General features: G+C 42.2%; 1 protein-coding gene across 6 annotated transcripts in view; it reads left to right on the top strand.

Annotated features, from left to right (window-relative positions):
• The first annotated feature begins 68 nt into the window (after positions 1-68).
• Positions 69-12,961, top strand: part of RC3H2 (ring finger and CCCH-type domains 2) — a 28,473-nt gene continuing 15,580 nt past the window's right edge. For 5 of the 6 annotated variants that reach the window (XM_080355786.1, XM_080355784.1, XM_080355782.1 and 2 more), the window contains exons 1-9: positions 69-206; positions 7,939-8,235; positions 9,629-9,746; positions 10,180-10,413; positions 10,747-10,922; positions 11,220-11,420; positions 11,817-11,949; positions 12,191-12,309; positions 12,643-12,755. In XM_080355786.1, the coding sequence (XP_080211912.1) occupies positions 8,005-8,235; positions 9,629-9,746; positions 10,180-10,413; positions 10,747-10,922; positions 11,220-11,420; positions 11,817-11,949; positions 12,191-12,309; positions 12,643-12,755 (1,325 nt within the window). In that variant the 5' untranslated portion in view covers positions 69-206; positions 7,939-8,004. Of the gene's footprint in view, positions 207-443; positions 912-7,938; positions 8,236-9,628; positions 9,747-10,179; positions 10,414-10,746; positions 10,923-11,219; positions 11,421-11,816; positions 11,950-12,190; positions 12,310-12,642; positions 12,756-12,961 lie in introns of those variants that run through there. The other variant, XM_080355783.1, reaches the window with a different exon arrangement.

The following is a 12,961-nucleotide window of genomic DNA, read 5'->3' as shown; positions in this document are numbered from 1 at the left end:
GCGGCGCAGCCGTTGGGCTCTCGCGCGGCGGCGGGCGGGTCTCGCGAGAGGGGGCGGGGCGGCGCTCCCGGCTGTCAGCGCGATGAGGAGGCGCCGCCGAGGCCCCCGCCGCTGCCTCCGCCGGGCCGCGCCGCGCTGCCCGCCCCATGGCGTGTGAGAGGCCGGGGCCGCCGCCTGCTCCCGGCCCCGCCGCCCGCGCCTCGCAGGTAGGAGCGGGCTGGGCGGGGGCGGCCGGCGCGGGGGACGCGGTGACCCGGTAGGGCTCCGCCCGCCCCCCCTCCCCCAACCCCCCCCGGCTCTTCCCCGGCGCCCTGCGGGGTCCCGGCGCTGCGGAATCCGGGCGGGGAGCGGGGCCGGGCCTCGCCCGCCGAGCGCGGCCTGTCAGCGCCCCCGCCCCGCCGGGGACCGGCCGCCGCTGCGGCGCGGGGGAGGGGGCTGCGGGGCGGCCATTTGGCGGCGGCTCCGAGGTGACGGCGGGGGCCGGGTCGGGCGCAGGTGCGCGGCTGCTGGCGGCGGCCTGGCCAAGGGGCGAGGCTGCGGGGGGCCCCGCCGGGCCTGCCCGCCCGGGCTGCGCCGCTCTGCGCCGGCACCGGGGCCGCTCCCGGTTACCTCCCCTGGGCCGGTGTTGTGGTGTTCTCCGGTACAGCGGAGAATCGCACCGGCACCGTGGGTATTCCCGGTCTTGTGGAGCTGTGCTTGAGGGTAATGGTGGAGAAGAGTCATGGTGGAAAATGGGCCCTGGAACTGCACCCGTCATGTCACGTTTAACGTGTCTTAAACAAAAAGCCCAAAGCAACTGACCAGGAAAAGCATGTCTGAGTTCTGCTGATGCTTGAGGTGCACGGAGGATTTTGAGTGAAGCTTTAGATGTCAGCACAAGGCGCAGAAAAAGGCAGCGGTGTCACTGGAGGGTGAGGAGTGATCAGTTACAGTCAGGGTTCAAAGTGGGTCCCTGTGTATCTTTAATGAGAGAAAATAATGGCAAAGTTTAGGCCGGCAACCAGGAAAATTTCTGCTTGAGGTTTGTTCCGCTAGTACAAACTTAGGATTTTGGTTGGGTTTAACTGTAATTCCTGTAGCTCCTCTTGCGATCATTCTTTCATGCCCATTATAGCCATATCATAATGCTGAAACAGAAATTGAAAATAGCTCTTCAGATTACAAAGGTGTACATTTGTAGTTGTGACAGAAAATATTTTCTCGTTTTAAATGAGAAGCAACAAGTACAATTGTAACAATCAAAATACTCTTATTTGAGCTTTGGTCTGTGTTAAGTATCTGTGGAAATTCTAGAAATTGAAGGTTGTGTTGCTAATATAAGTATTATTCTGTGAAGCACTGAATTCTTAATTTTTGTAATTAATCGCTTTCCCAAGACCTGCATGCCTTGTTAATGAACTTTTCGTTGTTTCTGCAACATAAGCAAAGCATGCCACAAGAAAAGATTTCTGATTAACTCGTGCTCCTGTCACGTTTGAGGTCATGGCCATTTCTCTCAGAAATACTCAATTCCAACAACTCTAGTGTCAGTGCTTGAGATGTGTCAAACTCAAGGCCTAGTACTGAGTATTGATCACTTTTAGTCAAGGCTTTGATTTACAATAGGTGGGATATTTACGGTATCCACAGGGTAGTAGCTAGTAGTGGTTTTATTAGATGTATGGTCCGTTTTGTTTAGTAAGATTTTGCGTACCCCTTGATGGGATCAGTGGAGGTGATCTCACTGACTGGACAATCCCAGTTAAAGTAATGTATATCCTGGGCCTATTAAGCTATTCTGTATGAACTTTACACATGCTTTCCAGCTCCAGTGGAACCCTCTGTTTTCTTGCCCATGTCTCAGAATGGAATTGGTATTCATTTTATAAAATGTATAGTTTCAACATGGAGGTCATGGGTTAAAAAAAAGTGGGGGGGAGCACCAGGAACTAAACCATACATGAGAGACCTTATTCTCTGAAAATATTAATGAAGAGTAGGGAATTCTTTAGTATATCTCTTCTTGAAGTAATTGTGTCAAAACAGATCTGCTTAGAGATAGGTTCCCTTTCTCTGCATTCTAAGCTCAGCTGATTTTGATGACAGAGAAATTTTTTCATTTATTTGCCCTTCAGTTAGTCCTGAAAAGTCAATACGGTTATAGGAGCTGAATTCGTATCAGGCTTGTGGCAAGGACAATCTCTCCTTTCAGTGGCACCTACAAAGCACAAAAAAACCCCACAGTGGCATTACATAAGTATATAGGAAACTTTTAAAATCTACTCACAGGATTTCTGCTTGTGACACTGGAACAGGAAAGAGCGAGTGTGAACTGCTGATGATCCACTGACTCTGGTGTTGATGTGGGGATTTACCTCTCAAGTGGGTGAACTGCAGCAGCCACTGAGCAACGGTGAACTTATATCAGAGCATCGTACCCCTGCTCACGGGAGTGATTCTTCAGCTGTGTTTCAGGGAGGAAGAGGGGATCTAAGCTTTAATTGTTTAAGACAACCAGAAGCAAAGTATCCTGTAGGCATTTTGACAAAATGTAGTGTGGATAGAGATACATATTCTAGTATGTCACCAAGTTTTCTCCTTTCTGGAATTTAAATTGGCCTGTAGATACTCTCCATAGCATTAACATTCAGTGGAAAAAAAAAATCATTGAAATACCATCTTTAATAACCATTAAAGATTCTGCTTTATATATAGAATTTGCACGTGATTTACATGTGACAGATATTATGGAACGTAGAAATAAGCAAGTCTGCTCTGTAAAGAGGATTTATTTTAATTTCAAGCCATCATAGCTGAATGATGCAAAGCTATTATGGGGATGGCCCTTTTCTAAGCCTTTAAGGAAGCTAATTTTTTACATCTGTAGATGATGGGTGTTGAAGAGAAATGAATAAAAGGTTCTAGCCCTTTCAGAGAATAATTCAATACTGATAACTTGATTATGTGGACGCTACATTTTTGACCTAGTCAGGATGCTTTCAGAACTACATCATTTAGGAAGGAAGGCTTGGAAAAACTACCTCCTTGTAGTACAAACAGATGATGAATGTGAAAAATGGAAAATTATAATGGAGATCACTTAGAAAATATCATAATCTCTGCAGTCAATATTAAGAGCAAGTCAACATCAAGGACTCTTTAATTTAGTGATCAAAAATCAAGTGAATTCTAAGATTTGGATTGAAATCCACAGTGGGATTGTAATTGGACTACCTTAATTTGTGAAAATGCCGTATAATCCCAGAAGTTTTTCAGGGTTTTCCTTTGTTTAGCACTGACAGAATCATTCCATGGTGCGTTCTCGTGCAAGCTCTGCTTATTAGACTCTCCTTTGCCTGTGTCCCCGAGGGAGCTGATCGAGCAGGTCTCAGCAGAGCAGACCGAACGTGGAGCTACTTCTGTTCAGCCACGCGGCTGCTGCTGATCCTTCTCTTGTTTTCCCTGGGCATTTGCCTGGGCTGTGGGGACCTGAGCGAAAGCCTTCAACCCTTCCTTTGAAAAGAGATGAAACCTGCCTATCTTGCATTTTGGTCGATGCACATCGCCCTGAGCCAGGGCAGCTTTGAAGGGGATCCCTCCCTGCCTCACGTTGAACCTGTTTGACTTCGAAGGGAAGAAAGTTTTCTCAAGTTGAACCCCATGCTGCCCAGGAACCAGGGCAGGGAGCTGGGGAGGAGGCGCTGCGTCTTATTATGCCTTGCTCAAAGAGCTATAACTAGATTTGATCCAAGAGCTGATTAGGAAAAATGCACAAATGATCTTTAAAAATGAAACAAAATCCAAGTTGTCTGCTCGGGCAGCTGAAAATGAAGCTGCAGTTGTCTTTGAATATTCAGTCCTTTTATGTGTGAGGAGTAGCTTCAAGGGGAGGGACTGAAATTGCCCCATCTCTAATGTATGTATTTGGATTAAAAGTATTTAAAAGTAATTGAATTTGTATCTCATATTGTAAATGAGAAATCTAGTCACTGAACTAAGATGCAAGGTAGCACAGCACTACTAACTAAAAAATATCCCTTCCTATGTTTTTGTGCAAAGTTGTTGGTCTCCTGGAGCTGTTAACTTCTGGTGTGGAGAAGTGAACATCTCCCGGTGTTGGGCCTCTAAGCCTTGGATAAAGATAGACTGTAAGATATAAAGCACTGTCATCAGATTTCTAATCAGCTGGTCCAGACACTGTTCAGCTCAACGTGCCGGCTCAGTGTCCTGCGGGGGGTTCTGAGACCTCTCCTGGCTTAACGAGTATCGATACTGAACTCCAGAGAGCAAGTGCCGTATGTTCAGCATTGCTCTTCATAGATCAAGCCCTGTGTCTTTAGAGGTTTGTTGGAATTCCTGCAGATTTGTCATGTCCCTTCCTTCCAGATAGCCCTTTATCATATCTGAACAAAATGTGATATTTTGGGGCTGGGCTCTGGTTGGCTGGTTGCGTATGTGATGATAGATCAGAAAAGCAGGCAGAACAGATGGTGATGCTGGAGCTTTTCATGAGAAGTGTGCAAATTTGGACCTTTTTCCAGATAGCAACTTTCATGGAATGTATATACATGTTAGATGTGATGCATCTCTGTCAGGTTGGCTCAAAAATGATCCAGAGGTCCTGAGGTTCACATGGAATAGGAGTAAACTAACCGAAAGCACAATCATCTAAGTGTGGTTTCTTTAGGAAATCAGGATTAAATTAATCACGTCCAAAGGTTGTTGAGTAAATACAATGACTTGGATTAGTTGAAAAGAATGTCATGGGATTAGATAGCTAAAAGTTAATGTAAAATAAGAACATCTAAATCCTACTACTTCCAGTGTTTGTAAATGGTACCGCTATTCAGGAAAGGTTTTGGGGCTTCACCTTCCTCCACCCCATCCAATTTCATCAAATATTCTGGTCTAAAATTATAATGAGAAAATCAGTCATTTATCATGGTTGCTACACTCCATTGCAACCATTTCTGCAGTGGGAAAATGTTATTGTATTAGAAACAGAAAAATTACTTAACTGTAATAGTTTTTATTATGTAATTTCTGAGCTTAGACTTGTGCATTTTTCAGTTTGTCATCTGAAGTATTACATCTAACCTAATACTATAAAATTTATTATAACTATACTGTGTAAACGTCTTCTAAGTAAAATCTCCTGTGTCTTTTCAACCCGTTTACCTTGTATGTTTGGTCATTGTCTGCATCAGCAATTTAGGGGGGAGTTTTTTGCAGGGTGCTTCTACTAATATGTTACTGGGGAAGAGATGTCCTGTGTATGTGTAGCGATAGACAGACCAGGGGTGATGGTACAAACTGAGTATAGTGCCTGTTAAAAACAACCCCAAAGTGATTTCTACTTTGCTGCCTTTATTATGCTTTCCTCCTTGTGTTTGCTCCGTTTGGAGCACTGAAACAATTCAAGAGGACATCCCTGAAACACATTGTTTCTGACAAGGAGCAAGAATCTGTTAAACATTTGGCTTATGCTTTTTGTAGAAGGTGACATGGTAATTAGGAGATTGTTTTCTTAACACACTGGAGTGCAAGAATGGCAGGATAGCTGGCGTGGCTCGTGGAGTCTGGAGGCTTCTCTGTGTGGCTGTTTGAAGCTGGGGGAGTTGGGGGCTTTCCCCAGCTGTTTGCTGATTTAATTATTATTTTTTCTTTTTCCTGTCAGGAAATCTGAAGGTCAACACATGCTTAGTGGAATCTGTCATTTATGATGGTTAAATACCCAGAGATAGATCTTTAAAAATTGGTGGTGCGTGCTTTAAGAATCTGTTGTTTCATTTCTGTGCTGGTCAGGAAAACAACGATATTTTAAAAGCTTGTAAATAGAGAGGTGCTGTTTCTTGCAAGTCTCTGAAGTATCTGTGAAGACTGAACGTGGGTACGTCTTGGAGCATTTGAGATCATCAGTGAGCAGGGTGGAAGTGGAGACTGTTTGCTAGTGACCAGCAATATCTCAGCAGCTGAGCTGTGTGCATCCTGGCCTTTTTTAACTCTTCCCCGTGTGAGTCATGGAGCAGCACACCGGTTTGTGCTGTTGGCCGTGTTGTGCGTTCCGGCAGGTGCAGAAGCACCGACGGCGTTCCCAGGTCAGCAGCAGTCCTGCCGTGAGGATCGTGATGCTTCTGGGCGGCTGGCACAGCGCTCTCAGGAGAGCACTGCCTGCGAAGCTCCGCGCTGCCGTTCTGCGCGGCTCTCGTCCTGCTGCTCTGGGACGTAGATGTGGAAGTAGATCTGGAAGCAGATGTGCTAAGGACATGGTGGGATTCTTGACAGAGGCTTTAAAAATCTTTCTAGGCGTGTTGGCTCTTTGGTTTTGCTTTTGTTTGTTTTGCTTTTGAATTTCCTTGGTTAAAAGACACATGTAGCAATAGTAGATTAAAGGGGACTGCAGGGGTTTTTTTCATCCATGCGAGAGCTTCGATTGTGCCTTCCTAGAAGTTGGATGAAAATCTCTTTTGCTCAGTGTATTTGAATATTCTGGCTTGTGTTGAATGTGTGACATCAGCAGTTTGGTTTTGAAGGGGCAGGTTCAACCTTCAGTGTGTGTTTTACACTTACTATGGGAATTCGTTTGGGGGAAAAATTGCTGCATAATATTGAAAAGCTCACTGAGCTAAGGACAGCGTGTACGAGTATCCTGTTACTTAAAGAACACTGAATGTTCGTAGTACTAAATTGAATTTCTAAACAGATGGTCATAATTAACATAAACGAGATCCACAGATAGTCTATTTGGTGTTCTAGTGATTGTTTCAATGATCTGATACTTTAGTATTAATTAACTGTACCACAGCCAACAATGGAATTGCAGTAAAGAGTTACCAAATTCAAATGGGGAGGGGAGATCTCAGCTTCCTCAAAACAATTACCTTTTTCTGTCATGGGAGAAAAAAAAAACAGAACAGTAAACATGTAATTAAAACATTTGTGTATTTGCATTTCTAACAAGCTGCTGGGAGGAGCTTCTTCCCAGCCTTGAAGTGAACTAACTGGTCTGAAGGTTGTGCAGAGAGTCAACAGCATTGCACATCCCAGCCAGGGGTGGGGCTGCGGGTGGAAATCTTCAGCATGAAAGCTTGAATGGAAACGGTTTGGGTGAACTTCAACCTGCTATCTCTTTCAATAACATAAGTTACATTAGATGGGGTGTCTTTCAGAACAACCTCTATAAATCCATATTTTCTTTGTAATACATTTATGTAAAAGATTTGCGTGGTACTACTGCACTGTTTCAAGAGAAGAGACTTAATAGTAAGCCAACCGAAGTTATTGCTTATTTTGTCATGAGTTTTGTCCTAAATACCCAGACTTTCAACACATCAGAGGTTTTCTTGCTGTGTGTTCTTGGCAGTGGAGTTGCACTGTGTAAGGTAGAGATGTGAAAAGCAAACCTGAATGCAGCGATCTCTGCCCTTGGGTGCTAGTGTCTGATCAAGTCTGAGTAAGGTTTGCAGGAGGAAGGTATTGTTCTACTTCACCTCAAATGGAAAGAACATTTTAACTCCCCTCCCTGAAAAAAAAACCCAAAACTGTATGTTGTCCCTACCCCAGAGCCATTGCACTCCCAGGGCCACTTTCAGGGCTTTGAGAACTCGAGGTTAGGTGAGATAGTGTGAGAGATGATGATGACTGTGATTCATGCCTTTGTGCTTTCTGTGCCAATAAGTGTCTTCCTCTTCCTACGCCAAAGGTGTATTTAATCCTCTGAGAAGAACTTTAATGCCATTTATTGTGAATAGGTTCTACTTCAGTTTATGGTAGTCTGCATTAATTCAGTTTATGAGCCTTTTCTGGTACATTTATTAGACTAACACAAAGCTGTTTTTTTTTCAACACAAGGATTTATTTTTATTGTGTAAAATATTGAAGTGGTGGGGTTTTTTTTTAATTAAAATAATTCTAAATTATCAGAAAGCATTTTTTAAATACTCTGTTATTCATTTACAGCTGCCAAAACATAGTACAGTGAAATAATGGTCTGCTAGCCTGCTAAACAAGTGTCCAGCTTCCACAATGCCTGTGCAGGCAGCTCAGTGGACAGAATTTCTGTCCTGCCCAATCTGCTACAACGAGTTTGATGAGAATGTGCACAAACCCATCAGCTTAGGCTGCTCTCACACTGTCTGTAAGACCTGCCTGAACAAGCTTCATCGCAAGGCATGTCCTTTCGACCAGACTGCCATCAACACAGACATCGATGTGCTTCCTGTCAACTTTGCACTCCTCCAGTTAGTTGGAGCCCAGGTATGATTTAAGCAGCTTTTTGTATTGCCACTTAGTGTTATTACCTTTTACATGCCAGTTGCAATACATATGCTCATCATTTTCCTTTGTTTTAGTGTAAAAAATTGTAAGATTAACTTTGTAATATCTAGAAGTCCATACATATTCTTAAAAGCAATGGCACCATTTTCAGGACCATCTTCTTCTCATAAAATATTCTAGTTGTAAGCTTATTCTGCCTCAAAAGCCTCCTGAACTGTGACTGGAGAAAAATACCCATGAGGAAATAGACAATTATCTGTCACAGTTGACATTAGAAAGGTGAACCTGCAGATTGCATTTGTTCATCATGCTCTTGGCAAGGAATCTTGTTTCTACACGTCACATGTTGGGAAGTAGCGAGCTGTTTAACCAAGAGTCAGAAATATATGTGTATTTTTTTTAAAAAAAGCACGATGGTGCCTTTTTGGTTGCATTTTCAGACACAGGCTAATCAGGCCGGGAATGTTCCCTCTGCTGTCTCGCAGCAGTGGCAAAACAGCAATTATATAATCAGTACTGCGCTTTATGGAGACTAAATAAGTCTGTTCACCTTCTGCTGATTCATATGCTTTTTCATGTTACTCTTGCTATACCACCTGGGTGATGCAGTAAGGAGATGCTTTTAGAGTTGCTTTTTAATGTGTTATCACATGAATTGGCACAGCTATCGGTAAGAACATGATCTGTATCAAAGTGGTTTGTTTCTCGAGTTCACATGTCCCTTTTTTATTTTTGTGTCAAATCACTGCCTTGATCTTGCAACGTTCATTTTCCTGGTCTTCCAACTTCTTGCAATGTCTTTCAAACAACTTAATGTATTGTGACTAATACTCCCTCTGTTTTCATTGTCTGACCTTGTTATTCTACTTTGAGTTTTTTCCACCAAGTTAAGCTTCTGGTTCTTCTCTTTGAAGATTTTTCACATGCCCAGATTATGCTTAAATTATTTTTTGACTTTGCTTTTGATTTTTTTCATGTTATTTTCTTGCCTGTTAATTTTGTCTTGTAACTTAGTCTGTCTGCAGTAGATCATGCTGATCTTGCATACTGATCATCCTCTCCCATCTTGTGTTCTTCATCTTTTAAGTACCTTCTCATTAGACTGTGGCTATTTTTTTCTGTCCTACTTCTGTTCCTAATGTGTTGAGTACTAACAAAATTAATCTTGCATCACCCTGATCCTAGTCTTGAGTCTTTTTAGGTTATTCCTTACTACATTTTACATACCTTGGGTGGGTCCTGTCTTTCACTTCTCTAAAAAGCGGTGTAAATCTGCAGGGTTGTGTGATTAATATAGAGATGTTGGTACCATCACAGGCACATGAGATGGGTCAGCTGGGTATATATAATTCTCCCCCTTGCATTTTCTTAGGTACCTGACCATCAGACAGTAAAGTTGAGTAATGTAGGAGAGAACAAACATTATGAAGTAGCGAAGAAATGTGTTGAGGATTTGGCACTCTACTTAAAGCCGTTAAGTGGAGGAAAAGGTGAGTCTGCTGAACCTCAGAGTTTTGATGTAGCTTCTAACAGCGTTGTGTTTTCAGCACTGATTTGAGAAGTCAATTGGGTAATCCTGTCATTTTGTAATAACACTTTCCTTATGTCTTTAAAAGCTTATTTACGCCTGTGACACTTGATATTTTTTAAGTTTATATTATATTCTTTTATATTTAATAATATTTTGGGGGGCTAACTTTGCACTAAAGCTTGACTTTCCTCAGGGGATGGGTTTGATATCAAAACTTTAATTAAAATTCTTTTTGATAATGAAGAAGTTGCCAAAGAAAAGGAGTTGCCAAACAGAGTCTAGTATCCGAGTCCTAGAGAGAGACACGCGCTCTTAGACATTTTTATTTGTCTTATTCAGGTAAATTTTTCTGCTTAGAAGCACCAGTTTGCCTTTTCTCTCTTTCTCTGAAGGTGTTGCAAGCTTGAATCAGAGTGCACTGAGCCGTCCGATGCAGAGGAAGCTGGTGACGCTGGTGAACTGTCAGCTGGTAGAGGAGGAGGGTCGGGTTCGAGCCATGAGGGCAGCTCGGTCCCTGGGCGAGAGAACCGTCACCGAACTGATCCTGCAGCACCAAAATCCTCAGCAGCTTTCTGCCAACCTTTGGGCTGCTGTCAGGGCACGAGGATGCCAGTTTCTAGGACCAGGTGAGGTACCTTTAGAGTCTGCAACAGAGTATATTTAGCTGTACCTTTTCTTAACACAAACAACATTCTTTGGCAATTTCTTCTGTGTGATTGAATATTTAATTACTTCTAGTTTTCAACACTTTGCCAGGAAGAAGGGAGAAAAAAGTTACAAGTTAGAAAAGCCTGCTAATTTGAAGTTGGTTGTGGTGCGTGGTGTTTTTCCTTATGAACTGTTCTTTGAAATTGTCGGGAAGCATTTCAAAAATTCTGGCCAAAAGACCAGATAAGCACGCTTTCTGCACAGTTCGTAGTGCAATGTAACTTGCTATCTTTTGGTTTTGTGTGTTAAAGCTATGCAAGAGGAGGCACTGAAGCTTGTATTACTGGCACTGGAAGATGGCTCTGCACTCTCGAGAAAAGTTCTGGTACTTTTTGTTGTACAAAGGCTAGAACCAAGATTTCCTCAGGCCTCTAAAACGAGCATTGGTCATGTCGTGCAGCTACTGTATAGAGCATCATGCTTTAAGGTAAAATACCAGTATTTGAAGTTTGTTATCGTACTAGTGCAGCTCCAGAGAACCCAGCTTTCTTAGTTGGAAGTAGTGGAATTGCTAAAGTTTTGCACCTGCAATCCTGTAAAGACTTGAAGAGTTGGCCGTTCTGCCTGTGTGCTGCCAGCTGGGTGGATCAATACATGGAAGAAAATTAAGTATATGCTAAATACACAAAAGCGATACTTTTGTGATTTATGCTGTGTAACTGTCATTTTCTGATGGAGATTTTTTCTAGTGAAGGAGGAGTATTTAACTATTGCTGTTTATTAGGTCACTAAAAGGGATGAAGATTCTTCTCTGATGCAACTTAAAGAAGAGTTTCGGAGTTACGAGGCTTTGCGGAGAGAACATGATGCCCAAATTGTTCACATTGCCATGGAAGCAGGACTTCGAATATCACCAGAACAATGGTCTTCCCTTCTTTATGGTGATTTGGCACATAAATCACACATGCAATCCATTATCGACAAGGTTCGTGAAAGGGATGGCTTTAGTATCTTTGTATTATTAGATTTGACTACTAAATGTTATAATAAAAATCGAAGAACTGCTTAACTTTTTGTCTGTTGTCATATCAAATATTGATTAAAATTAGAGTGAAGGGGCTTTTTTCCCCTACTGTAGTGTATTCTTCATATGAAGACATTTTGTTTACCAGTAGTTTAATACTAATTCACTTTTTTGTGTCTTATGATGAAGCTTCATAGGGCAGATTCTGAGCTGAGAAATGAACTTTCTCTCCACTGATCCTCTCTATGCCATCTGAAGACACCGTTATATTGAGGAACTTGTTTAATGGAAATCTTTTTAAGATTAGTAGTTCACGGTTTGTAAGATGCAACACACTAACGCTTGCTTTGTTTTCAGCTCCAGTCTCCAGAGTCTTTTGCGAAGAGTGTACAAGAATTGACAATTGTCTTGCAGCGCACGGGAGATCCCGCCAACTTAAACAGGCTGAGGCCTCATTTAGAGCTCCTGGCAAACATCGATCCAAATCCAGGTATGCAAATGAAGCTTTTAAAACCTTTCTTGATATTTTTCATATCTAGCAAAGTAAACTATTAAGATGATAACCTCCATTCCTGCTTTCAAAATTCCCGTTAATTAATATAGTATGTCATAAACCCTTCTTCAGGGCTGAGTTCTGTCCTCGTACTTGGTGTTTTGACATACTGGAATAGTTTCCTCCTATACTACTGGAATTATTGACAGAATGACAAGCTTGCTTTTAATAATTTTAGATGCAGCATCTCCAACTTGGGAGCAGCTGGAAAATGCAATGGTCGCTGTGAAGACTGTGGTACATGGGCTGGTGGATTTCATTCAGAATTACAGTCGAAAAGGCCATGAAACTCCACAGGTAATTATGTTTAATTGTTGCAGTATATTACTATTGATTTGAAATATTTTTGGAATATTTTGAGTATTTATGGAATTTTCTGTGGAATAACTGATGATACTGCTATTTACTGCATTCAGGTTTTTGGCAACATTTCTGCATATGGAATGCAGCAGGGCTTGCTGTAGTGAGCTTGATACAGTGGCAGAGTACTTAGCCCAGCAACAAGACATTGCCTTAGTTCTCTGATTAAAGGTGCAAACCCATGGATATGCTTTGTGTATTTTATGCGTATCTTTTTGTAAATGTTTGTTAGACTCTAAGAGGAATGTCTTGTGTTGCTTTTTTTTAAAGCCACAACCGAATAGCAAATACAAAACAAGTATGTGCCGAGACCTTCGCCAGCAAGGGGGATGTCCAAGAGGAACAAACTGCACGTTTGCTCATTCTCAGGAAGAGCTTGAAAAGTGAGTGTGGGAGACCTTTTTTTTGGTGTTTTTTTTTAATAATTTCCTTTTTAATTTAAATCCAAGCAATCTCCATAAAATCTTGAAAATACTTCATTCTGTATATTTATTCATTCAGAAGGATTTGTGAATCTCTTGAAGAGACAATTCTTTACATGGAATTGAAGGTACAGTGAAGCGATGTCTGCAAATTAATTCTAGTTTTA

The sequence above is a fragment of the Nesoenas mayeri genome, assembly GCF_963082525.1.
Source record: "Nesoenas mayeri genome assembly, chromosome: 18".
In the NCBI taxonomy this organism is placed as follows: Eukaryota; Metazoa; Chordata; class Aves; order Columbiformes; family Columbidae; genus Nesoenas; species Nesoenas mayeri.
This window is presented reverse-complemented; position numbering and strand designations above follow the sequence as displayed.